Source organism: Hyaena hyaena, unplaced genomic scaffold (genome assembly GCF_003009895.1).
Source record: "Hyaena hyaena isolate Hyena2069 unplaced genomic scaffold, ASM300989v1 scaffold_228, whole genome shotgun sequence".
NCBI lineage: Eukaryota > Metazoa > Chordata > Mammalia > Carnivora > Hyaenidae > Hyaena > Hyaena hyaena.
In genome coordinates this window covers 774221-801981 of record NW_024080860.1, presented here as the reverse complement: position 1 = coordinate 801981, position 27761 = coordinate 774221, and the positions used below count along the sequence as shown (strand labels likewise).

Below are 27761 nucleotides of genomic sequence, written 5' to 3'. Positions count from 1 at the left end.
CACTCCCATCCCTCACCATGCAGCTAACGGTCCCGATGGCCCGGTCACCCCTCCCATCCCCATAGGCTCCCAGGGCCACAGACCGGGGCACACGAGTCCCTTCAGAAGCTGTCCCCAGCCTCGCCTGATGCTCCCCTCCACACTCAGATGCCCGGATTTATATGCCACTCCCTCATAATGGCCCTCGGCACTCTGTCCCACCGCGGCCTCCAGCCACTTCCTCTGCTGACAGACCCCTGCAGCGTCTGAACCCCACACTGGGCCACATTTACCTGTTCCCTCCTCTGTGACCATGGCACCTGTTGGAGCCCCAGGTCTCGTCCTCTCCAGAGAGGAGCCTGTCTACACTCCACTCCCAGCTGCTGGCTGCCTGCCCACCCCCCTCCATTTCCTGTCCTTCCCCTTCTCTCTCTCTCCCTGCCCCAGGCCTGCAGGGCCGCGTGCAGATGCCCTGTGAGCTGCGCCAGGGACTCTCAGGCCTGAGCCGCAAGGTGTGCAAATTCTACCCTTCTCTGAATGGCAAATCTTTAGGTTGGGTGAAACACGGCCTGTCTAAACTATGGCTGTCTCCACTCAAAACAACACAGTTAATGGGGCACCTGGGCAGCTCAGTCGGTTAAGTGTTATGATTTCACGGTTCATTGAGTTCCAGCCCCGAGTTGGGCTCTGTGCTGACAGCTCAGAGCCTGGAGCCTGCTTCCGATTCTGTGTCTCCCTCCCTCTCTGCCTTTTCCCCCCGTGAGCTCTCTCACTCTCGCTTTCAAATATAAACAAACAAAAAATTTTAAAAATACAAGCGACACGATTAAGGAAATGAAAGGCAAGCCATGGGACGGGACAAGCTGTTCATAACTTATGTCTTTCTGACAAAGGACTTGAGCTGAGGATCTCAGAAATCCCTACAAGTCAATTAGGAATGATGAATAATCCAACAGAAAAACTGTCAAAAGACTTGAGCAATCACTTCCCCCCCTTTTTAAAGCTTTTATTCCAATATGGGGCTTGAACCCATAACCCCGAAATCAAAAGTCATGTGCTCTTCTGAACATGTGCCCCTTGAACAAGCACTTTTTGTAAAGACAGTCTCTAACTGGCCAGAGAACGGATGGGAAGGTGCTAGACACCGACAGTTACCAGAGAAACGGAAAACCACCCCAGTGAGACCCACCGCACACGCACTACAATGGCTCTGACGGGAGGGACAGAGGGCACCACACCGAGCGGAGCCAGCCGCCCCACGGTATCGGCAGTCTCCCCCGTACACCCACCTAAGGCCTGCAGTTCACTACCTGGTGTGCCCCAGGCAGAGCACACGGGTGCCCGTGCGCCCAGGTCTGTGCGTAGAATGTCCTGGCAGCGTCAGACACACGGGTGCCAAACAGGAAACAATCCTAATAATGTCCATCCACGGGAGAACAAACAGACAGTGGCGTGTTTACCCAATGGAATATTCTCACCGCAGCAGTGAAAACGAATGAGCGACCGGCATGCGCATGGGGCGGGGATGGGGTCTCACCGCCTGACGCTGAGCACGAAGAGCCGTGTGGAAGAGAAGGCACTCGTGCGACTTCGTGATGCAAAGTCCTCACACGGGAGCAGAAGGCAGGACCAGGGAGGGACAGCAGGGGCTCCGAGATCACCTCTCTGTGTGGACCTTTCTGCAGACACTGCAGCTTGAGAGCGTTCACGCTTACACGATTTGCTTCCAAAATCCACGTTCTCCCACAACCAAGACCCTCGGGCAGGCAGGGCAGCCACGGCGCGGAGGGCCGAGCAGGGGCCGATTCCCAGCCTGCCCCTTCGCAGCCGAGTGAACTTGAACCAGTGTCTCACAGCTCCTCAGCCAGAAAATGGGACTGACAAATACCACTCCGGAGGCTCCTTCAAATGTCAAATGAAGAAAAAGAACAAAAAGCACGCGGCCCAGAGTCCGGCAAGCACAGGCTCCGGCGGGGGAGGGGCGGACCGGACGCCCACTTCACCGGGCGGCGGCCAGAGGCCTGATTCACAGTCTGACGCCAAGGTCTTTGCTCTTTCCGCTATACCCTGTGGCTTCCTGTGCACGGGAAAGTGCCACAGACTTAAGAGTGGAGTGCCCGCACACACCTGCACGTGCGTGCACGCACACACGTGTACACACGCACGCGCACACATCCTACAACCGCACAAACGCAGCACGTGTTGGGGCTAGAGGCCTGGGGTCTGTGAAAATACCTCAGTGAAGGCTGCTTTGAAGGAGCCTCTGCAAAGCTGTTGAGACGCAGGACTTTGCAAACATAAAGATAACACAAGTTCCTGTTTCCGCTCCCTTAGGTTTCTCTCTCTGTTAGCGGGTCCAGGCCCAGGGCTGTTTTCAGGGCCCCAGAGGTAAATAACATCACCTGTGGGCCCCGGGGAGTATGGGGGGCCACAGCCACTCCAGCTTCTCGCCTCCATCCCAGAGGCTCAGCGACGGGCAGCAGGGAGGCAGCTGGGGGCCAGCTGCCGAGACCTTCCCACCCGGAGAGGGCCCAGCTGCCCAGGAACACTGAGCAGGCCCTCCCCGACTCCCCATTCGCCCACCAGCACCCCCCGGGGAAGGCCCACCCCTGTGGCAGCAGAGCCAGGCCGGCCCCCCTGCCCTTCCCACTCCAACCCGCTCTCCAGAAGAATCTGGTGTCTGGACACCTCGGCCCGCATGTCCAACTTCCGTCCTTGCCCTGCCACGAAGAGCCACGTCTTCCCTGCCCCTCCAGTTTGTGCTCCGCCTAAACCGGAGCGCTCGCCGCGTGCGTGTGCCCCTGGACCCCCATCAGACGAAGACAGCAAAGCGCACAGTGCAGGGACCCTCCCCCCGCAGCGGCGCACCTTCTCAATTCTGAGCCAGGAGAACAGATGACCTGCATTTCCACGTACATCAAACTCAAATCCACACTGATGCTTACGTATCAGCAAGCTAGGTGAGCGTTTCTGAGTAGACCCTCTGAGGAAAGAGCAGGCGCAGAAGCACATGCCACCTCTGTTTGTACAGTGCTCTGGCTGCTCAACAGCCACTGAGTCGTACATTTTAAAAAATGGTCAGAAACGTGAAGTTTCAGAGGTGTGAATTTCCCTTCAAGTGAAAAATGGAGGAGACTAAAGGCATTTAGTTGACACTTAAAGGCACCTGGGTGGCTCAGTTAAGCGTCCAATTTCAGCTCAGGTCATGATCTCACAGACTGTGTGTTCGAGCTCTGCATCGGGCTCTGTGCTGACAGCTCAGAGCCTGGAGCCTGCTTCGGATTCTGTGTCTCCCTCTCTCTCTGCCCCGCCCCCGCTCATGCTCTCTCTCTCTGAAAAATAAACAAACATTAAAAAAAAGCACGAGGCTTGAGTTTTGGGAATATTCATGGATATGGAACGCTTTCTCAATTTCTCAAGTGTGGCCAGTTAGTTCATGGTGCAGGGCGGAGCCTCCGCAGGAGCTGGTTGCGGTGTGGACGGACCATGGAGCAGAGCCCCCGCAGAGCTGAACACAACATGCTCCCTCGCGTGCAGCTGCTCCTGGGGCAGGATGCACACGCAGCAGGATTAAAACAAGAGCCCGTATCCCTTGAAAATGGAAGGCACACCATTAATTATTCGCAGAAAGAGGCCTAAAGAGAAATACACCAGCACCTCGAGAGAGGACACGGCAGGGTTAGAATACCAGGCAGGTGGTCCCTGTGAAGGTCCCAATTTTGTTTTTTCATATTATAATTAAAAAGTTTATGGTTATAAAACTGGGGGCAACTCTGATGTCTAAAAATCGGGAGGGCTGGATAGGTCACTCAGCACCACACGACCTGGTTCACTACTGACAGGGGAGCATGGATCGCCTCTACCGGCGTGCAAGGTGCTCTTGACTCGCTAAGTGGAAGAGAGCAAGTTACAGGATACTGAAGACGGCACAATCCCACTTTGTTTAGAGGGGAAGGTACGGAAGCGCATACGGGACGGGCGCCTGGGGGGCTCAGTTGGTTGAGCATCCACCTCTTGATTTCGGCTCAGGCCATGATTCCAGGGTGGTGGGATCGAGCCCCGTGTCCAGGCTACATGCTAAGTGTGCAGGCTGCTTAAGAATTTCCCTCTCCCTGGGGCGCCTGGGTGGCTCAGTCGGTTAAGTGTCCTTCTTCGGCTCAGGGCATGATCTCACGGTTTGTGGGTTCGAGCCCCACATCAGGCTCTGTGCTGACAGCCAGCTCAGAGCCTGGAGCCTGCTTCAGATTCTGTGTCTCCCTCTCTCTCTGACCCTCCCCTGCTCACGCTGTCTCTTTCTCTCTCTCAGAAATAAAGAAAACATTAAAAAATTTTAAAAACAATTTCCCTCTCCCTCTCTCTCACACACTCCCTGAAATAAAATTAAATAAAAAAAACAAGCAGTTTTAATAAAAAAAGAAGGGCACGTGTGAGCAGCACATTAAGAATTATTCTCGGGGCGCCTGGGTGGCTTAGTCAGTTAAGTGTCTGACTTTCGCTTAGGTCATGATCTCGCGGTTCGTGGGTTCGAGCCCCGCATCGGGCTCTGTGCTGACTGCCAGCTCAGAGCCTGGAGCCTGTTTCAGAGTCTGTGTCTCCCTCTCTCTCTGACCCTCCCCTGCTCACGCTGTCTCTCTCTCTCCTAGAATAAATAAATAAATTAAAAAAAAAAAAAAAAGAATTATTCTCTCCCAGTGTTGAGCAACTTTGAGTCTCTTTAGTTTCCTTCTATGGCCGATTTCTGTTCCCAACTCCCTCACCTCTGTTCTTCCTACAGTGAACGCATAATGCTTCTGTAATAAGAAAATAAAAATTACATTCTAGGTTTAGAAATATGCGTGGATATGGACAGATTTGGAAGGTTCCGTCCGATGAGGACAATGAGAATGGCTAAGCCCCCAGCAGGGACGCGGGGCTGAGGAGAAGCACAGAGGCCTCTGAGGCGAGCGCGTCTGCACCTTGCGGATGCCCGGGCCACGCCGACCTCCGGCTCACCGCTGCCCTCGGTGCCCCTGCGTCTCTGCCCACAATGCCTCTTCTCTAACTTTGTCCGTGAGCCCCTACGCATCCTAGCCCTGAAAACACAACACACAACTTCCTCCTCAGAGCATCTGCCCGGCTGCTCACTCGGGAAAGCTGTTTGTCACCATCTTCAACAGGGCCCAGGCCTCGGTCCCGGCCCTCGACTCCACGCTCGAGACTCATCGGGACCTCTGCACTCAGCACCACGCCCGGCACTGGGCACGGCCTCCAGGGCGGTCAGGCCCGAGAAGGCCATTGGAGGGCTCCCGACCCACGTGAGGTGAGGGTCTGACATCAGCAGAAAAGCCAACTCTTGTCTCTTCTCGAGGACTGAGGTTTCCGTAGAAGCTGCATCTGAAGAAGGGGGGGTTGAAGACTCGCTCAAGGAAGACAGGACGGGTGCCCTACCGCCCTGAGTGCCCGCGCCAGCATCTGCCTCTCAGTGGCCTCCCACCAGCCAGGGGGAAGACAGGGTCCCACCATCCATCATGGAGGATGGACGGACCCCGCCCTCTGAAGGGGAGGAGGCTCCAGTTCGAACCCTGGATCTGCCACCAACAGGGCCTCTGGTGGCATCGCCAGGCCCTGGACTTCTCTTACTGAAAACACCGAGTCTTGGCTTCTGCAGTGTCCCCTCCCTGTTCCTCGTACAGCATTGGGAGTGCGGTTAACTCTCAGGGATAAAGAGGGTGCTCCCTAGAGGCGAGCCACCTGGGTCACTCTGTAATTTCAAATACGGCCAGCGGCACGAGGTTGCTCGTACTAAGACCAAAGGGGTGGACCAGGCAGTCTGCAGAAGGCGGGAGAGGCCTCCCGGGAGGGCTGGGCTCTCTTCTCAGAGACAGAAAACGGATCCCGAGGGAAAGCCACGGAAACCAGGCAGCCGATGGGCTCTTGGATGAGGCCCGTACGGTCGGCAGGGAGCTCAGCTCTGGCGGCCCAGGGTGTGTGGCCTCCAGCACAGATGCATGGGGCTGGAATGCCAGGCTGGCGGCTCCCGGAGCTGGCGAGCCCTCCAAGTCTGGCTGAGAATGTTCGAGTCGAGTCGAGATGGGCTAGCCCTCCTGTCCCTAGAGGAAGTTCTCCCAAGAAGCCCGAGCGCCTCTGAAGGCCAGCACCGGCTTCAGCCCCGGGGAAAGGAGGCACGCTCCCATCCTCCCCTCGGCTCCAGGGCTGGCTTCCCCAGGTGGTGGGTAGACGACACCCCAAGGGAGAAGGGAAAGCCGAGGACACTAAGGAGGACCTCTGTGCCTTCAGTCACTACCCCGACATGACACGATGCAGTCTCCTGAGGTTCCTACTGGTCACACATGGCCTCGAGGAGCAGCAGAATCTGCCTCCCTCCTCCCCCCCCCCACTGCAAAGCCCTGCTGCCAGGCTCGGGGTGGCAGAGTTCACCTGCTTGGCCCATGCGGGTCCACACCCGAGTGCCCTCAAAGGGTCTGACCCCGCCCGACAGCTCTGCACTGGGATGTGCACCTGGAATCCAATCTTCCCAACCGGAGGACTGGATAACTGGGGCCTTCCTGGGTTCCAGGCCAAATCCCTTCTTTCGGGAGTGCGGAAATGCAGCCTGCAAACCAGGACCGAAGGGGCCAATGGTCCCATGCCCTGCTGAGCGTCCCTCCACGCCCCCTGGGTACCGCCCCAACTCTGCTGGTCAACTCTGCAGGGCACCCTCTTCATGCCACTGGGGCGTCCCTGTCCAGGAATTCCCCGCCCTGGGGCATCAGTGCGGTCTGCACCAGGGACACGTCTGGAACTGACCTTCTCAAGGTGTGCTCGTCCCGCGGAGAGGAGTACGTGCACCCCATGGTTTCTCTCCCGACCCCGGGACTTAAGGGAAGAGGCAGGTTCCTGCTGTCTCCCGGAAAGAGGCAGGGAGCCTGCGGCTCGGAAGTCGGGCTCCGTCCACCCCTCCGCAGTGCTGCCGGGGCAGACAGACTGGCCCAGGCGCTAGAAGTTTTCCCCGGGCCCTGCCTGCGTCCGTCCCCACGGGCACAGGCAGGACTTGGGACTCCAGCCTGAGACCTCCCGTGATCCCCTGCGTTTGGGCGCACACCCCTCCTCTTTCTGTATGGACCGAGGGAAGGAGAAAACCTTTCCAACCCCGACTCGGGTCTCCTTGGTAACTGTTTATATCGGAGCCCTTTCTCCCCACTTCCTCCCCCTTTCCTAATTAAAAAAAAAAAAGGAAGTCCTGAGGCTGAATAGAGCTCTTCTAGACAGTAGAAGGCAGCTGTGCAGGTTGCTATGGCTGGGCACTCTCTCCACAAAGAAAGCCACACTGATCCCGCTGCCAGGGCGCCTCACGATCATATTAAATTAGTTCTGGTTCCCGTCTTCCTCCCCACAAAAGAACTATGGGGAGCAGAGCCCCAGGCGCGGGGCCCAGGTCACCTGGGAGCAGCATGTGTGCAGAGGGCAGGCCTGCCCCCTGCAAGGTGGACCCTGCATTTTCTGCCGTGGAGACGTTTCCTCCTGGTGGGGGCGGGGGGATCAGAGAGCCCCCAGACAAAAAGCCAGCAGAGGAGATGGCAGCTGGGCCGGGCTTGGAGCCCAGAGACCACACGGGTCCAATTAGAACATTCTACTCCCAAATTGGGAGCAGGAGTCTCTCCGTTCAAGTCAACTGCGGGCCGCACGAAAGGGAGGGTGGATGAAAGCACTGAGTCACTTGGATGAAGATGAACCAAGATGTCCCCGGGGTGATTCACTTCCTTTCTAGTCCTGGGCAATGCGCAAAGGAGCTCGGAAAACTCCAACTCGAGTGTCCTTTTCTACAGCACAGATTTCTCCTGAGACTCTCCCCTGCCCTTGGCGACACACGGGGCAGCCGCCGTGGACCAGCTTGCCTTCCAGAGCCCCGTGTGGTGGCCGGCACCCGCCACCAGAGGGGTGAGCTGTGGGTGGGCCAGCTGGAAAAGGCTCCAAGGAGCAGCCCCGTTTTCTCTATCGATTTCTCTATCGCGGGCAAAGCAGGCCCGAGGCTGTGGCTGAAAACAAACCCTGTGCAAGAGCTACCTTTGGTGAAAACAAAGTGATTCGCTGGAGCTTAAATAAGAACCAAGCAAACAAGGCTCTAAGGCGAACAAGGGCAGATCAGCAGGGGAGCTCTCCAGGAGGATCTCTGGCAGGTGGGAGGTCATGGGTCAAAGCCAAAGTGGGGAATGGAAGTATAACTTCCTACTGAGTGCCTACTGTAATGACAGCTAGTATTCAAGGAGCTCTATGCTGTATTGCATTTAATCTTCCTCACCCTGCCAGATGGGCTCTTGGATTTCACAGCCAAGGGCAGCGAGGCTCGGGGGACAGCGGGACGCCAGCTCCAGGCCTGTGGAAGCCCAGAGCCATGGCAGCTCACGGCCGCCCCACGAGCAGAGGGGACTGTGAGCCCCCGCCCCCCCCCGTGGAGCCAACCACCGCTGACAGGGGTCACCAGGCACGCTCAGAGAGCACACTTCATGGCCCCTCCCAGGGATCCCTGGTCTTTGTCACTTGGCATGTTCTGAGGCTCAAGGGGCCTGCCGCTTCCCTCAGGAACATCCTACCATACAGCCTTCGACGCGTATCCACCAACACGCACATCAGGCCTCCACACTTGCTGTGCTTGGCCCAGGTGGCCTGCCTTCCTGACATGCTGGCTTCTCCCTTCCAGCCCTATGGACCCCCGGGGCAGTGCCTCTGGAAGACTGGGTGTGGGCAGGGCCAGTGCTCTTGTGCTGGAGAGCAAGAGACACACAAGGCCCACGGCCCTGCCCAGGGATATTCGCCAGTGACAGAGAAGTCATCCTCTGCTCCGATGCCTTATCTCTCAGTCTCTCCATCTGCTATGGCATTTGCAAATGGGGACGAGAGCCCCGTTTCACAAAAGCCGCAGCACAGAACCCTTTCTCTGCAGCGCTGACACCTTCTGCTCTTTGTGTGCCGTTCTCCTCGGTACTGGGGGTCCTCGCCAGTGCCCGCCGGTCAATGCCAGCGCCAGTGGGTGACCTTCCTTCAAGCCGCTCCAACTGCTCTCAGGACCCTGCCCTGGTTCAGTCCTTCCCTCGGGTCCCCATTAGTGTCAGATAAAACCCACCCTGAGGAAGGCCCAAGGCCCCAGACTTTTCGCTCCTGTCTCAGCTCCTTCTGTGACCCCTGACCCCCACTGTGACTCCAAACCCACTAGCAACACTGACCCGCTCCTTAACCTGACCCCCTCCACAAACCTCAGTCTCCTCCATGAGCCCCAATGCCTCCCTCCGTGACCCTCAACTTCCTTGCTGACCCCTGACTCCTTCACGATCCCCAATTCCGTCGGTGATCCTCGACTCCCTGATGACACCTAACTTCCTTGGTGACCTCTACTTGGGCTCCAGCAGACACACCATTCTCAGAGGGGGCCTGCTGGTCCCCGCCCTGAACTTCTGCACACGTTTCTGCTCTGTGGGCCCTGTTCAGTGCCACGGGCCCTCATCAATGCCCACCTGTCTACGCCAATGCCAGCTTTCTACTTAGCCTCCCAGACTCAGTTTGGGGGCACTTCAAGCCTGACGTGCCCACCCATGGAGGGGTGACCCCCTTCTGTATTCCCACCGCCTCTGGAAACACTCCTCTCTCCCATGTGCACGTGAGCCCCCGAGGACACGGCTTATCTCTGCGCCCTGGCACCTGGCACAGAGATGGAGCCACTGGCAGTGAGCACTGGACACTGCCCAGTGAGGTCAAAAGGTCCACTGAGGCTCAGCGTGGCCACGCCTTCCCGGACAGGCCGCCTTTGGAGTTGCAGGCGAGGGCAGAACAGCAAAGCCACTCCAGTCTCCTCAGGGGCCAGGGAGGAAGGAAGGCAGTGAAGTCCCTCACGGTCAGGGGGGACTTGCAGGGGTGCCGTGAATCCCCCTCTTCTCGCCACTTCCCCTGATGGTGGGAGGCTTGGGGCACTGTCCACCCTCCACATCCACAGAAGCCTGTCCCACGCACTCTCCTCTTTGTATGGCTCCCGTGTGTTTCTGTTTTCATGTTCGGCAGAGCCAAGGTCACTCGAGCAAGAGTGACCCTGAACTGGATGCGGATGAAGTCTGGCTCATTCTCCGTCTGTCGGCACCCACCAGACACAGGCAGATGGAAGTGAAGCTGGCGGCCTTGGCTCCCGGCTTCCCTGGCCCTTCTGTTGAGAGCAAGCCCCCAGATAAAGGTCACACAGGAAAATGAGCTCCTCTGTGGCTTTTCAGAAAGCAAGTCCCAGTGGGATGCAATCGGCAAAATGCAGACTGTGGGAAACTGAAACAAACGATCTGGTCTCTGGAACAGAAACGCTGCAGGAAGAACCAGGCTTGGCGGGGGTGGGGGGAGCCCGGCCAGTGAGAGACTTCCTGTCATGTAGAGGAGAAGCCAAGCCCCGAAGGCTGTAGCCATATAATTCCATTCACCATGACATTTGGGAAAAGGCAAAAAGTACAGGGACAGAAATAAAATCACTGGTCACTAGAGTTGGGGGTGGGTGGGTGTTACCTGCAAAGGGACATGGGGGGGATTTTTGGGTAAAAGGAATCTATTCAAAGTCCCTCCCCCTCCCTCCACCGACTCTTAAAGACAAAACTCACAGGTGTCAGCCTGGCCCTAACTCTTTGCTTTTCTAGGTCAAGGTGCCCTACATTCTCAGAAAACAGACCCCGACTACAAAGCATATTCTCCCCTAGCCTGACCACAACCCGCATCCCAGATGAACCCCCCAAAAACCTGCTGTCTCCTGCTCTGCCTGCCCAAGAACCGACCCCCTCCCCACCGGGGCACAGCTGCAACTCCCCTCACATCTTTAAAACAAAACACAAAAAAAACCCCACAAAAAAACACAAAGAAAACACCCCAAAAAGCCCTTAAAAGGTCCAGCCCGGCAGAAACTCCCCTCTCCTCCCTCCCGAGGGAATGAACTCTGCCCTGCTTGGTGCTCCACTCTGTGCAATTCTTTGCCACCCACATCACCAGCCACCCTAAAAATGGAATTTTCTAGATCTTGATTGTAACACTGGCTGCACACTTCTGTGAGGACTCATCAAACTGTACAGCTTAAGAAGGTGTGTTTTACTGCAGGTAAATTATACATCCACACACCTGAGGCTCTGAGGGAGAGAGACTTTTAAGAGTTACTTATCAGTGGCAGTGCAACTGCAATCTTGTTTAGATCCTGGATTTTTGAAGAAGCATGGAAAAAAAAAAACCTCTTGGTCAATCAGAGAACTATGAACAAAGGCTCCTGAGCACCCAGGATCCTGAAGCTGGCTGCTGGCTCTCAGGGGTTATGAGGACAATGGCACAGAGCTGTGTTCAAATAGGAGAGGCCTTGGATTGTGGAAGGCCTGACTATTTTCACATTTTCTAGGAAATGTTTCCAATTGGCTAAAAAATCCTGATTCCTTTATTCAGAATTCACACGTGACTATTGATGAAATAGGGTTGCTTTAAGATAAGCAGGGGGGCAGCGGGACCTCCATAGCAGGTGGGGTCTATGTTCATTGGGACTTCCCAGCTTCTGCTCTGCCCTTGGGGTTTGTTTGAAGTGTTCCACGATAAAAAGCTTTGTTTTTCTTTAAAGCACTCTCAGGTGCCAGACGTGAAGCCAAGGTCTGTGTGGAGGCCACTTGGGTGCTCCCTGCTTCTAGCAGAGCAGAGGAGGAGCCCGGCAGCCTGGGCCTAGGAAGGTGGCCCTGCTCAGCTCTGCCACCACCGCTGGTGGCCATCACCGCGGACCCAGATCCTCGGGGGTTTTTTCCAAGAGAAGCTGAAAGTCTGGGTTTTAGGTGTCACCCTTTTCAATGTTCTAATTTAAAACAATGTTGTAATTGAAAAATGTAAAACTCTCTTGGGGTGCCTGGGTGGTGACTTCAGCTCAGGTCATGATCTTGCGGTTCGTGGGTTCGAGCCCCACGTCGCGCTCTGTGCTGACAGCTCAGAGCCTGGAACCTGCTTCAGATTCTGTGTCTGTCTCTCTCTCTGCCCCTCCTCGACTTGTGCTCTGTCTCTGTCTCTTAAAATTAATAAATGTAAGGGGAAAAAACAAAGTCCTAAATAAAAAATAAAAGTTACAGGGAACTGTCAAGGGCCCGAAGAAGCCAAGATAATCTTTGAAGAGAACAAAGCTGGAGGACTTGGCCTACCAGAAACCAAGTCCAGAAAATGGGATAGTGGTACTGACGAGGCAATAGAAAACAGATCAATAGGACGGAAGAGCCTAGAAACTGACCTGCATTACCTGGTTTATATTGCCAGTGACACTGAAGGGCAGTGGGAAGAGAATGCCCTTTTTCAGCACCTGGCCTTTTTCAGTGGATGGATACCCAAAGGGGGGAAAATGAACCCTGAAGCACCACACACAACTCAATAATGCCAAGTCAATGTCAGCTGCGCAGAGGTCTAAGGTTAAAGGCTACACCAAGGAAGCTTTCAGAAGAAAACATGAAGAGAATGTGCTTTATGACTGTGGCATCAGTTAAGATTTCTTAACCTGGACACAGAAACATCAACTGTACAGGTTTAAGGTCAACCAGAAGGTTGACGAATTGGACTACGTGTAAGTCAAGCACTTCTGATCGTCAAAATGCAATAGTAAGAGAGTAAGGAGCAGGTCCCGGAAGGGAGATCATATTTGTAGTGCATTTATCTAACAGAGGCCTCATATCTAGAATATAAAGAACCCTGACACATGAACAAGGCCACTAACCCAGTGAAAGAAACGGGCAAAGTCTTGAACAAACAGACGTTTGCAAAGGTATCTAAATGGCCAATAAACATTACGACAGACAAGGCTGTAGGTCTTCAGAGAAACACAAATCACGACAGGAGGCTACCACACGCCTGTCTGAATGGCTGTGATAAAAAAGGTGATACTAGTAAGCATGAGGAGGGGACGTGCCCACAAGCTGCCAGCGCCACGTCACAGCACACACGGATCAGAAGCGTGGCCATATGGGGACTGAAACACACCTACTAGAATGTTCATGGCAGTACTGTTTGTAACTGCTCTCCCGACTGGAAACCATTGAAATGTCCATCATCATCGGAATGAATAAATCCCAGGCGACAGAATGGAACACCCAGTGAGACCAAAGAAGTCCACGTCACCCTCAGAGCGCATGCTCCGTGACACCGGCGACATGGGGCCGCTTTGGCTACACACGTCCTCCAAACCGTGCACTCCGACCCGTGTCCTTGTGTTTGCATGTTATACGCACTTCGGCAAAAAGGTGACAAACAAAAACAAAGCAGTCCTTCCAGAACTGACCTTCCCTCGGACCCTCCCTGGTCTCTGGCTCCTCGTCTCCCCCGGTCTGCCACGGGGACCAGAGAGAGTGGCGAGGGGCCTCACCCTGCTTGCTACCCACAGCTCGTGCTCAGTCTTAACACAAGAAACAAAAGCCTGAAAGAAAAAGCCAGTGTCTTCCCTCCAGCAGGCTGGCCTCTCTAGTCTCTCCATCTCCTGCTGCTTGCAAAGGGTCCAAATCCCGTCACTTTGGGTTTGGCTCTGCCCCCTTGCCCTGTCTACGCCCAGAGGCGCCCGACCTCCCACAGCCGCTCTGAGCAGCGGCCTGGTGCACACTGGTCCTCCAGGCTCTTCGCGCCCAGCCAGGCCCGTGGTCCCGTCAACTGTGCCCTCACCCTGCGAGCCCCGGACTCCCTTCTCTGGGCCCCCCATCTCTCCCCGCCCATGTCTTGCAGCACATCCCCCCTCCACCTGCCTCCGGACGGCCCTTCATCCACCCCCCATCAGTCCATGCGGGTCCCTGCTGAAGTCGGGCAGCGTGGCGAAGGGGGAAGTGTGGCTCGTGCAGTCTGCAGGCGTGGCTTGATGAGCTGGCTCTGCGACGTGAGAGTTAGGCAACTTGGGCAAACTCCTGGGCTACTTGTGCCTCAGCTTCCTCATCCGCCGAGCGGAGTAAGAAGGTGAGACAGGATGTGATATTTATAGCAAGGATAAAAATAATATACGTGCCATTCAAGGGCAGAGCCATGACCATGGGTGCCAGGACCTGGGCAAAGCGCTTACCGATGATGATGTCATTTCAGAGTCACAGCCCCAATGAGATAAGGACGCTTATCATTTCCAGAGCATGGAGGTAAGAAGATTAAGTCATGGCCAACGTCTTCACGTGCCTTCTAGGAGATGGAAGCAGGACTAGAACCCTGATCGTCACCCAACTCTGGGGCCTAGAACTTGCCCAGTGCACTGTGAGAGTCCCCTGCGGAGGGCACATGCGACCCAGCCCCAGCAGCTTCCACACGGTGCAGCGAGGGACAGCAGGCGCTGCAGAGCGAGCGGACACCACGAGGGAAGGCTGAAACTTCAGGATTACAGGGAGGGAAGGGCAGTTTTAGCATCCCCGCAAAGAGAATCTACAGGCTTCAGGTGCCCCTGGTCTGGGGGTTTTATTTCAGGTCCACCTTCCAAGGCCAGAGAGGTGATGGGGAGGACGGTGGCTCCACGTGCTCCCACGGCACCCCCGCATCCTGGCTTGGAGTGTGGGGGGACATCTCGGCTTTACAGACAAGGGAACTCAGGGCCACTGGAAGCTGGGATGGGACGCTGGTCCCTGATCCTGACTACCACATTTTTCCCCTCGAAATACTTTCCACCCCAGGAAATACTGGCCCAGCCCCGGGTGCAAGAGGCCGGATGCCTGCTGGCCTGCCGGCCCTTCCGTCCTCCTGCTGGCCCCCTGTGGGCAAAGCCCTCTGAGCCTCGGGGTGAGCCAGCACCTTCTAGGACCGCTCGACACCACCTCCCGCAGCACACCCTCCTGCCCCTCTTTCTTGGAGCTCCCGGAGCCTGTGTCCCCCAGCCCAGCCCTAAGACCTCCCAGCCACATGCCCTGCCTGGCGGCACAGGGCTGTCACAGAGGCCACGGCCAGACGATGCACACGAAAGCATCTCATGAAGCATTCTGCCAAGCACCTCTCGTGTCCTGACGGCTCTGTTTTGTTACTGTAAACACCACCTTTGTCTTCTTGACACAAAATACACTCCAGACTCAGCAGAGTCCCTAGCAGGAAGGCGCTAGGTGACGTCATCCCCATCGCCTCACTTAGTGCTCACACAAGCCCCAGGGGGTGGGTCACTGCCTCCACTTAGCAGAGGGGAACACTGAGGCACGGGGGAGGGAGGGCCAACCCCATGATGTGTGCTTGAACACGGGGACTTCCTCTGTTTTATCTGTGGCTACCTGGGACGGAACGGGGCCTCACTAGGTGTTTGCTGAGCTTTCTGAAACGGGAGACTAACGTCTTGGCAGTGGTACAAGACCCCAGTCCCCTGAATATCTCCTGGATGTCTGAAGACTTTAACTTTTCCAGGGGGGACAATGGTTACCAAAACCTGGAGAGGGAATTAGGAGGGGGTGTGATCCTGAGCGCCCAGCCTGGGGAATCCTGGCCGGAGTGTGTGACCCCATGGCCTGCACCTGAGACCCACTCCGGGCAGGGCCGGGTCCCGGGGCTCCCTCAGCGCTGGACCTCACTCAATGCTGCCTGCAGGCATCTGAGGTTGGGGTTTGGGTAAAACACAGCCAACAGCGAATGTGAAGAAGTGACCTGGTTGCAGGAAGGTTCCAGAACTCAGTCTCGGGAGGACAGTGGTTTCGTCACCCCATCACACCTTCACCGTCATGCTTCTGTGGCTAAAAACCAGCTGCACTCTTACTTAGTATTTCCTTTAAGCTAATTCACCTCTGTACTTGAACTTTCTTACAAGGAGGCTTTCTGGAAGGTTAAAAAAAAATCAGTAAAGTAAAAAGAAAATGGGGGTGCCTGGGTGGCTTAGCTGGTTAAGTGTCCGACTCTTGGTTTTGGCTCAGGTTTGGGAGATCGAATCCCGTTTTGGGCTCTGCGCTGAGAGAGAGGAGTCTGCTTTGGGATTCTCTCTCTCCCCTTCTCTGTCTCTCCCCTTCTCGTGCTCTCTCTCCCCCTCAGAATAAACTTAGAAAAATAAAACATTAAAGAAAAGAAAACATGGTCATTAGTAAACTAAAGCCGGAGACCGTGTGTGATATTGCGACTTATAATAAATACATGTTTGGGTTTTGTACTGCTTCCAGCACGGAGCTCCTAAAATCCTTGGCATTTCCTAAGTGATAAACACAATAAAGGTGTCTTCCTTTCCTCATAACCAGCCCCTTTCAGCCATGCTGGAGTTTATGTGAATAAAGCAATTTCTGGAAAGCCCCAAAGGACAGGGCTGGTTGCCAAGGCAACCAATCATAAGGTCAGGGGGTGTGAACTTCCAGGCCTGCCGCTGACCTCCAGGGAGGCAGGGGGGTGGGGGGTGGGGATGGCGAATGAACTCCCAGCGGCAGATGATCTAATTGGCCGCACCTGCACCTACATAACAACTCCTACATAAAAACCCAAGAGCACGGGGTCTGGAGAGCTTCAAGTTCAGGTTGCCAAACGTTTCCTTTAAGGTGCTGGGAGGGCGGTGCCCCCAAGGAGGGCGGGAAGCTCCACAACCTTCCCCAGACCTTGCCCTCTGCCCCTCTTTCATCTGGCTATGACTGACTTCGTTATTTTTTTCTTTTTTAATTTTTTTAATGTTTATTTTTGAGAAAGAGAGAGACTGAACATGAGTGGGGGAGGGGCAGAGAGAGAGAGAGAGAAAGAGAGAGAGAGGGAGGGAGACACAGAATCTGAAGCAGTCTCTGGCTCTGAGCTGTCACCACAGAGCCCGATGTGGGGCTCAAACCCACTAACCATGAGATCATGACCTGAGCCGGAGTGGAACACTTAACCGACTGAATGCCCCATTCCCCGGAGCCCCTGGCTATTATTGTCTTCTATCCTTTAAAATAAACTGGTAACCCATTAATACGGAAACTGCCTTCCTGAGCTCCGTGACCTGCTCCAGCCAATGAATCCAACCTGAGGAGAGGCCCCCCGGGAACCTCAGTTTCTAGCTGGTAAGTCCAAGTGACGCTGGGACTTGAGACTGGTGTCTGAGGCTGGGGGCCGTCTTGCAGGACCGGACCCCCCGACCTGTGGGATCCGAGGCTAACTCCAGGTGGACTGTCATACCTGGCGGCACCCTGAGGCTGGGTGAGAGCTCCCCGCACATCCGGTGACAGAAAAGTACAGTGTGGGGCTCGGGGAGAGGAGAAAAACAGTTCTTTTCCTCTGCTGTCGCCCCACGGTTCTATGCCTCAGGCTGCTCTCTTCATGTGAAAAGGGAAGTCGGCAAGCGTTAGGTAGGAAAGACGCAGCAGCGCCAAACTGCAACCCTGGCTGGGTCAGCAATACAGCAACTCCCGACAGTGGTCCCGGGCAGCAAACAGCTCCGCTACGACCCCTCTGTTCACAAAGCTGTCACAGACAGCAAGATCATGGGCCTGGGGCGAAGTATTCACTGGGTGCCGGCTGCAGCTCTGCCCCGTGCTGATGACCTCAGGCAGCACTTTTCACGCCCCTGAGCCTTAGGGTATCTACCCGTGAAATGGCACCTTCTGCTCTGGTCCCTGTGAGGTGCCAACGAGAGACTCAACTAAGAGAACTGACGTAAAAGAACCTCGTCAACCCTAACGCGCTGTGGCAACACGAGGGCCACCGATAAGGCCACGACCCCGATCCAGCCCCAAATGCTGCAAGGCCGCCTGCACCTCTGTTGCCCGGCTCTCTCCTGCCCAAGGCCCGAGGACAGGGTGCCCCTGGGACTGACGGATGGGCTCTGGGTCGCGGAGGGGGATCCGGAGCACTGTCACTTACACTGGCTGAATTCTGGTGAACTCGGGGATCTCGTCTTTTTTCTTTCTGAAGAGGAACCAGTAGGTCAGGAGGCCCACAATGAGTGAAAACAGAATCATGTCCGTCATGCTGAAGAGAGACACTTCTTCAGCCACTGTCTCGGGCGCGGTGGCGCTGGCATCCACACTGGAATCGCCCATGGTGACGGGGAATCTGCAGGGAGAGGAAAGGACGTGTGTGAGCAGGGAGAAGTGAGGGCCACTGAGGCCTGCGGGGATGCAGCCCCTGAAGCCTTCAGCCTGGGCTCCCAGGGCCCCAAGGGCTGTCGCGACAGGCAAGGCACCAGGGCAGGAGCCGCCGGTGGGCACAAGGCCGCCGGCTCCGCCACCACGCAGCTGCAGCCTCGGGTGGAAACTGAAATATTAAGTGGCCTTGCAGAGTCCAAGGGTGTCCTACCGCTGGAGCGGGGACCGGGCCCCCTGCAAACAGAGAACGGAAGCCACAGACTCCCGGTGACACCAAGCCTCCTCCACCCCACACGGGCTTGGAAGGGTTGGTTCCACATGCAAATGGGGGCCATTTCGAGGCAAATATTTCCCCCAACTGTGTGAAAGTTGCCCCAAACTCCGCACATTCCAAAGGCCCCCAGGGCTGGCCCTCGGATGGCCGCTGGGAAATCACTTCTGAGCCCCGGGAATACACCGCCTGAGGAGCGTGTCTGTGTCCCCGACACCTTGGACCGTGCAGATGGTTTACGTTAAGCATGTCATTCAGGGTGAACGCCTGGGTCCCTGGATCGCATCGGCTGGGTTTGACGGCGGTGCGGGAGACGGGGTAGACATGGTTAGCGACCGACGAGGCTGACTCCCGTACAAACCGCGCACGTGAAGGCACCAGCGAGCTCCCCCAGTTGGTAACACTCTATACACGTCGCGTTGCCAGGCGCGTTAAGCCCTGTCTGCTGACTCCGCAGGCAAGGCCCACTGGAAACTCATGCCTGGTTTCTCCCAGACTCGGCCCTGTGGAGCCTTTTCCTTTGCTGGTTTCCGTCAGTGCCCTGATCTTTCTACCATGATCAAGTGCAACATGGGGAGAGAACTTCCCTGAGCTCTGCAAGTCCTGGCGAATCACGGAGCCGGACGGTGGTCCTGGGGACCCCCAGCACAGCAACCTCGTCTGTTCCCTTGAAAGATGCCCCCCTGCTCCTTCCACCCCCGAAACCCGGCAGGGAGGCAGGTCTGAGTCCACGAAGGTCGACGTGCAGTACCTGAAACCCCCAGCAGGACACTTCGGCCGCTGAACGAGGCTGGGCTCACCTCTGCAACCACGCGTCACTCGATTTCACCATCACCACTCTTAACCAGGTGGCTGCTTTCACCACTGCCATGCTTCCTGGCCTCAGTGGCGAAAGTCTTTGTCACATCTCGGCAGCTCAGACACGTGGGATTGCTTCACATCTGCCTTCCGTTCGCTGTCCCGGCCTCTGGGAAACAACACTGGGCTGGCCCCTGCAGCTGCCCTGGCATGCGACGGCCCCAGGCTGGCCCCTGGCATCCCGCTGCCCCTCTGGAGCCCATCGGGTGTGGGCCACTTAGAGCAGACCCAGGGGCTTAGCTCTGCTTTCTCACTCATCTGAGGTGCTCTCCTAATGGCTGAGTTCCTGCGATAATTGTACTTGATACATTTCATACTTAAGGATGGACTCGCGCGTCTTGATGATTCATTCAATGTTCGTTCCGCACATCTTCCCGGCCAAGCCTGCCAGTGTGGCTAGCATGCCCACAAGTCTTCTGTCTGTCAAGCTCTCACAGAGCCATGGAGGGAGAGGGTCCGTCCCACAGGGTCACGGGGTGCAGACCCCCTGAAGCCTGGCTGACACAGGAAAACCCCCCACTGGCATCCCTCACAGAATAGCAGAGGTCAGCTCCCTGTCCCACGGCCCTTTCTCCCTCCGACTCGGGTCACCCTTACTGAGGAGAGACTCCTGACCATGAAGCAAGACGACCAATGACCATTCCCCGACACATACGCAAGCCGCCTGCGCCCTCTAAGAAGGTTCCTTCTGCAGGGGCTCCCGCAGGGACGGTGTGCTGGAGGGCAGGGGATTCACACAGTCCCACATTGGGTTCTGGCTGCCCAGGCCACTGGCACAGACCCAGAAGCGGCTTCATGTCCTACTGAGCACAAAACCTAAACGCTGGCCGACAGGCCCCATAGGGTCTGCCCCCTGCACCTTTCTTACAGCTCTCACCTCTCACCACTAGTCACACTGGCCTCTCTGCTGCGCGTCAAGCCTCCAGGTCGGCTCCCCCTGCCTCAGGGCCTTTGTACATGTTAACGCTGTTGCCTGGACTCGGTTCCTCTAGTTACCTGTGGGTTTCTCTCCCTCACTTCATTCAGGTCTCTGCTCAGATGTCACCATCTCAGAGACCTGCCTCTGTATAACAGTTTCTGGTCATTCTCCCCCCCCGTACCCCCTCCCTGCACCGATCACTACCTGACATTATGCTACATGTTTCTCCCACTGACTGCAGGGTCAGCCCACAAGAGCAGGACTTTGCTGTGTTTGCAGCCCAACACACAGATCACCAGGTGGCTTTATAATCTGCAAAGCACCACACAGATACACGCCATCGCCACAGTTTGTGAGGCCACGCTCACTCGCCTTCACTCTGGCTCTGATACCTGCCCTTACTGCCTCCCTCGGCATCCAGGCCACTCCGCTCAAGTTCAGAGGAAGGACCCCATATATTCTCGCACCCCGTGGAGGCAGCCAGGCACCGCTCACTGGAATGCTGACTCTCCGCAGCAAACCAGGGAGGGGCTCGGGCTCTGAGGCCCTACCAGGACCTGGGGGCGGCGTGGGGGGGGAGGTGGGAGGAGGCAAGGCCAGCACTCAGGGGTCTCAAAAGCACTGAGAATGTCCCCAGAGCATCTCTGACTGTAAGGTGTAGACAAGAGTGGCAGAGGAGCAGTACAAAGGACCTGGCGAGCTTGATCATTTTATCCGAGGCCTCCTTCTACCGCGGGGAAGTGAAGGCTCCAAGGAGTGAAACCAAGAAAGGGGCCCCAACTTCCCAGGGGAGGGGTGTGTCCAGGGCCCGTCTAGGCCGGATGACTTGTCAGACACGAGTCTTTCCCCTGCTCTGCTGTGAGCTCCTGAATGAAGAACAGTATTGGAAGTACCTCTGTATCTGGCACATGGTAGAAAGGAAGGACTGGCAGGCTGGCAAGAAGGAAGCCACGCTGAGGAAGGCCCTTTACTCCTACGCTTCCCAAACGAGGATGGGAGCAGTGTGCCTGGGGCTGAAGCCGTGAACGAGCTGAACCATTATTTTCACACCGAGTCACTGTTTTCACACTGAAGCACACACACAAGACACCCACCTCTATCCCCAGCCTAAGTCTCTGTGTCCCTGCCCCAGTGCCTTTACATGTGCCTGAGATGCTCTTCCTCCAGCTGCTTCCTGCTTCGGACCTGAGGTCTCACAATCTCAGCTCAACTGTCACTCCCAAGCACAGTGCCAGGGTCATACGTTCCTGGCACAGTTCCTGGCACACAATCTAATGCAGAATAACTATGCATGGAATAAATGGAAGGCGTCAACATATACATGATGACATGTGGAATATAAAATTTGCATGAACCAATAACACATAACGAGCAGATTTAAAAGACATCTGGGGCTGGCGGTGTACCCAGGTAGTAATTGGCTAGGACGAGGTTCCCAAACTTTCTTGGCTCATGGAGCCCCTGGCAGCTCAGTAAAATATCCGTGGTCTCCCCAGGCCTGAAGGAATACCTAACAGCTTTGCTTATGAAGTAGTCAGGTCCAAACAGCCACTGAAAACCCAGCGTGGGAAAGACACAAGTCATCCAAAGGAAGGCAGCGTGATCTAATGTTAAACACTGTTTAGCAACCCAAGCTGGCGTACTTCACGCCGAGTCTGACAGATGTGACTTGCACCGCGCTGGGAAATGCGGTGCCTCTGGGAGTTTGCCCTGAGCCACCTCCACACGGTCTGGTACAAAAGAAGCCACTCTCCTCTGATGTCTGAAAGACTGTGACGAGAAAATCTTGGGCATCCTGCCTTATGTGAATGTCCCCCACTTCGAGTATGGCAGAATTACTGCAAGGCAGTCTGCCAGAGGCAGTCCCAAAGGAGAGTCCGGGAGCCCTGGGCACTCTCTCTGCTCTGGAACAGTCTCTAGTCCGTAGGCTGCCTCTTCCTTCCAGATTTAGTGAAAAGGAGGAACGCTGGAAAGCGCAGAGCTCTGGGGGTCTCTGCAACACTTGTGCGCAGCAGAAACAAGAAACAAAACCAAAAATGAAATGTACATGAGAAAACAGAGCAACTTCGTAACTAGAGCAGGCTCTCAGCCACAGGGCTGTGGCTTTAATGTCCTCTGGAAAATTAGGCACAGAAAACAGGGCACAGCAAAGGAGTAGCCCCACTGCGTCTTGCCAACCCCAAACAGAGTAGGTCAGATGTGATCTTTTACCACAAGTTAGGTCTGTTCAGAGAACTTTCATTTTTATCATAAAACACAATTACATACAGAAAAGGATGTACGTAGATAGGCAGACAGATAAGAAAGTATTCCTCCTGAATTCCAACAGTTGATGCCGCAGGCCAAGGGCAGCCTGTCCTGGTACTTCTGAAAAGGCAAACACGGCAGAAGGGCTCTTTGTCCGCAGCATAAAACCATCCTCTAGGAAGTACCTGTGGCTTTGCATTTACCATACACAATTTTCTGGTCTGTAAACAAGACTGAGCGAACAACCCGGCAGCGACACTGGGGTGAGCCGGTCTCTTAAAGCAGCAACAAGGAGGGAAGAAGCCTGAGAAAGCGATTCAGTTGGTCCCTCAGGCGTGCACATCACCCGGCAGCAGTCACTGGCACCTCATGGCGTCCACCCTCAGCTGCAGTGGGAATAGCATCTACTCAAGTTCATAAATCTCTGCCAAGGAGCAGTGGTTTCAAGACGAGGGAAAACCGGGACTCCCGGGTGGCTCAGTTGGTTAAACACCCAACTTTGGCTCAGGTCATGATCTCACGATCTTGTGAGTTCTATCCCTGTATCGGGTTCTGCACTGACAGTGTGGAGTCAGTCGATTCTCTCTCCTCTTTCTGCCTCTTCCCCACTTGTGCGCTCTCTCTCTCTCTCTCTCTCAAATAAACTTAAAGGAAAAAAAGACGAGGAAAAACCTCACTGAAGGGAGCCAAGCCTGCTCTTGCCTAATAGCTTATCCTCCAGAGATGGGCAGGTGCTCAGGGGAAGGGCCCTCCCCAATGCAGCCTCTAAAGAGTAATGCTCCAGAGAGCACTGGAATCCTCCCTAGCTAGTGTGCTCACCAAGTTTATCCTTCCAACTGAGACATGGCCAGTGTGGATTTCTTCAGATTTAACCATTTTTAGGGTTCACTTGGATTCCTGAATCTCTAAGTTTGAGGACTGCAGCCATTGTATCTTCGAATATCTTCTCAGCCCACCCCTTTTCTCCTCTGCCGGGATGACGATGACGTAAATGTGTTTTGTGACTGGTCCCCCAAGTCCCTGAGAATCAGTTCACTGTTTCCCGCCTACTGTCTCTCTGTTGCTCCCTGTTGACTGGATGATTCTAGTAACTACTCCATCTTCAAGTCCCCCAGCTTCACCATTCTACTATGGGGCCATCCATGGAGTTTTCAGTTTTCACTATGGTATTTTTCAGTTCTAAGGTGATTGTCTGGCTCTCATTTACAACTTGTAGGACCCAACGTCAATGTCACCCTAACCACTGTTGATTGTTTTTTTTCTCATTCAGGTTGAAATTTTCCTAGCGTTCAGTACGGGGAGTGATTTGTGATTGTGTCCTGGACATTCTGGGAATAACGCTGTTACACTCTGAGTCTTATATGCTCTATTTTATCAGGTCTTCTCTGCCACCATGCAAATTGGGGGATGGAAGGCACCAACTCATTGCTGTCATTCACAGCCATGTCAGGCAGGTACGATGCCATGGGGGGAAAAAATGAGCTCTGGGGAAGGGGAAGGTAAGATCATCTGAGACAGTCAAAGAAGGAACACCTAAGGAATAACATGCTGAAAAAATGACCCAGGTCCAACATCCAGATAAGGAAGATAAGTGTATTTAGGCAGGGGAAGTGCGTTCCAAGGCTCGAACCGTGGAAGAATGTGGGGTGATTCAAGTGTGCTACGATGGGATGCCTTTGTACGTGTGGGTGCACGGGTGGTCAGTAAGAGACAAGCCTTGCGAAACAGGCTGAGACCAGTGTGCAAAGAGGCCAGGAGCCCTCTGTGTGTGTCTGGGGTCTTTGGGTACTGAGCAGCCCAGGGAGTGCGGCATGATTGCAGCTATGCCATTGGTGGGAACCTGGACAACGGGCCTCCACCCACCATGTCAATACAATCATGAGGCCCTGACCAAGGCATCCTCATCTGGAACGTGCTCAGGCCAACATTCCACAGCACACCCTAAATGCCCCCAGCTGATGACCTTTCCCCCCACAAAACAGGCTTGTGTGTGTGGTCTGGAGGCACGTGACTGGCCCTGTGTCTGATGCAATGATGTAAAAGAGGAAGGAGGCCAGGAAAACTGGATGTGTCAGAGCATGACTTAGCAAGAAGGAACCAATGGAGTCAGCATCACTCAGCACAAATTGAGCTGACAAAGCCTCAGTGGAGCAGAGCACAGGCCTGCAGCTGGCTCGGAGGACCATGTGGGCTTGCTCCTACCTGGCCTGAACTCCAAGTGGGGAGAACCCACAGCTCCCCTACACTCTTGGCAAATAATGGGCATCCTGTGGGTGTAGTTAGGAACGCTATTAAAAGTTAGCACAGGACAAGTGATGGGCACAATGTACTCCACAAGAGCTCTGTGAGATAACAGAAACTATCAATGCTGGTCTCTGCCTCCAGTTCCCGGGTCAGAGCTCCTAAAACCCTTGTCACTTCCTAAGAGCTAAAAGAGCATCCCTCATTCTAATGAGACTCTGGGCAGGCTCCTGGATGGGAGATGGTCACCAGAAAGATCAAGACATGATTGGCAGCTTGGAACTTTCAGCACTGCCTGTCCCCTTCTCTGGAGAGGGAGTTCGCGACTGAGGATGCCTGCTGAGGAAGGTTCCACAAAGATCCCGATAGTACAGGGTTCAGAGGCCGAACTGCCTGACACTGCAGAGCCTGCTTGGGATTCTCTCTCTGATGTTTACTCTCTCTCTCAAAACAAACGTTAAAAAAAAAAAAGAATCCAAGGATGGAGCGGTCCTCAAAACATGCCACAAGAGAAACAGTACAGGAAGGTTTACCATAAAGAAAAGAAGATTCAGAGGCAAAGGGCCCATCAGCTCTTTGGGTAGTCAGAGAACAGAGGAGGGAAGGGCCTCTGAGGGCAGAAGTGAGCCCTGGTAATGAAAGACAGAGATTTGCATGCTATTCAACTAGAACTTTCTAACAAAGGTGTCTGAAGGGAGAATGAGCAGCTGTGAGGCAGGGCCTCCATCCCAGATGTGTCAACAGAGGGCTGGGTTCTCAATGATGGAGAGAGGGCCTGCCATCCCCGGAGCCTGGGCCAGAGACCCACCAAGTGTATGTTCATTAAACTGGACTGGCTGAAGTTGGTGACAATGCTGGGGGGGGGGGAGGTGGGGGGCAAACCCCAAGTCTCTGACCTGCGTTAATACTTAAATATTGGTTCCTGGGTCTCTTTCACCTTTGAAACACACACACACACACACACACACACACACACACAGAATTCTAGTTCACGGTCAACAAGAGCCATGGAAAGCAAAGGCAGGCGACACAGAGTGACAGGGGATCCCACGACATAGCCTAAGGCCTCAGAAAAGAGGAAGAAAAACAGGGAGGCTGAGAACAGAGCTCTGAAAAAGGAAGGGGGAGGTAGTGACTCTGGATTCGGAAGCCAGTGCCAAGAACGGTGTGTGCTTCACACAGAGTGGGGCTTCCAGCACTCATGGGGAGCCCCTCTGGGGTAAATGGGGCTCCTGGCTCTCCAGGGACACCACCTCATGTCTACGTGGTGTCTTTTCCCACCCACCTGCGTCTGTGCAGACTCGAGATGCTGTTCCCCAGTGGCCTTGTCCTGATGCCTCTGGCTGCAAGGGGGAAGACTGCGAATCTGTAAAGCGTGGCAGAGAGAGGGAATTCCAGACTCAAGACTCCAGGGCCACACAACCATTCGTGTCTAGAAATTCCAGTCTCGGCCTTGACAGCCTCCAGCCACAGGGAGCCTCACTACCTCCCATCCTAGCCTCCCCCAGCACAAATGCTATATATTAAAGGGTAAAAGGCCAGAAGATGACCAGACATGGCTGTTTTCTCTCTAGACTTTTCCTTCACTTCTTCCACATATAAATATATCATACATTCACATACATTCATACAAAAAAGCAGACAAAATGTAGAGTTGACCTTTGAACAACACAGGGGTGAGGGGCACTGACTCCCCACATAGTCAAAAACCCACATATAACTTTTGGGGCACCTGGGTGGCTGAGTCAGTTGGGCATCCGACTTTGGCTCAGGTCATGATCTCACGTCTGTGAGTTCAAGCCCCATGTCGGGCTCTGTGCTGACAGCTCAGAGCCTGGGGCGTGCTTTGGATTCTGTGCTCCCTCTCTCTCTGCCCCTCCCCCAGTCACAGTCTCTCTCCCCAACCCCCTCAAAAAATAAACATTAAAAAATAAAAAGATAATGTCTCCAATATTGGGGTAAAATGACACTGCTGCCGCCTTTCATGGTGCTCTAAAGGACACAATGCCATTTCTGTGATATTCTGCCAAATGTACACAATCTGGATCTTATCATGGTCTGATCCACACTGAGGGACATACTACAAAGTGTGGCCTTTTTGGAAAATGTCAAGGGCAAATATTATAAAGAAACAATGAACTGCTTCAGGGCATAGAAGAGTGGTTATAGTAAAATGCAATCTTGGGCCAGGAAAAGAAAAACTAGTTTCTTTTGCCATAAGAGATGTGAATGGCAAAATATGAATAAACTCCACATTCAGAAAAATCATGTATCAATGTGGGTTTCAGGATGGGGATTACTGTACTATGGTTATGTAAGAATATGTCCTTGAATTTCAGAAAATAAACACTAAAGTTCTTAGGGATAAATGAACACCCTGTCTATAACTTATTCTCATGTGATCAGAGAAAAATGTGTGTGTGTGTGTGTGTGTGTGTGTATATATATATATATGGGGAGAAAGAATGATAAAGCAAACATGGTAAAATGTTAATATTTGGAAGAACTGAGTAAAAAGTATTCAAGAATTCACTAGTTTTGCAACTTTCTTGTAAATGAAACTATTTCAAAATAAAACAAGTTAAAAAGATACATGATCACTGGGGCATCTGGGTGGCTCAGTCAGATAGAGTGTACAACTTCAGCTCTGGTCATGATCTCACGGCGCTTGTGAGTTCGAGCCCCAAGTCAGGCTCTGTGCTGACAGCTCAGAGACTGGAGTCTGCTTCAGATTCTGTGTCTCCCTCTCTCTGCCTCTCCCCTGCTCGTGCTCTCTCTCTCTCTCTGTCTCTCAAAAACAAGTAAACATTAAAAAATTTATATATATATGATCATTGAAAATAACATGCTAAATTTAAACACAAAGTTAAAGAATGCAACCCATACATGTACTAGTTGCTCTTATTCTAACAGTTTTTAAAGATTTTATTCTTGGGGCGCCTGGGTGGCTCAGTTGTTTAAGCATCCGACTTCGGCTCAGGTCATGATCTCACAGTCCGTGGGTTTGAGCCCCACGTCGGGCTCTGTGCTGACAGCTGAGCCTGGAGCCTGCTTCAGATTCAGAGGCACACGCAGATTCAGGATTCAGGTCCTGCTTTTTTTCATGTATTAAATTATGAACATTATAAATTCTCAAATGTTATTCTAGCCTATGAACATAAGAATCGCTTGCTGGATATTTTCACTATTATAAACAATGCTATGATAATCATGATTAGTGACAGCTTTTGAGGACAAATCTGCATGTCCCTCTGATTACTTCCTGAGAATAGACTTTCTG

The 27761-nt window shown here is 54.1% G+C and overlaps 1 protein-coding gene across 3 annotated transcripts in view; it reads right to left on the bottom strand.

Moving 5' to 3' along the window:
* LOC120239289 (NADPH--cytochrome P450 reductase) overlaps positions 1-27761 on the bottom strand; it is a 57863-nt gene that overhangs the window by 11432 nt on the left and 18670 nt on the right. The window contains exons 1-2 of one of the 3 annotated variants that reach the window (XM_039243486.1): positions 19017-19102; positions 17722-17913 (exon numbers count right to left, since the gene is read on the bottom strand). In XM_039243486.1, coding sequence (XP_039099417.1) covers positions 17722-17913; positions 19017-19087 — 263 coding nt within the window. In that variant the 5' untranslated portion in view covers positions 19088-19102. Of the gene's footprint in view, positions 1-17721; positions 17914-18433; positions 18481-19016; positions 19103-27761 lie in introns of those variants that run through there. The other 2 variants (XM_039243487.1, XM_039243488.1) reach the window with 2 other exon arrangements.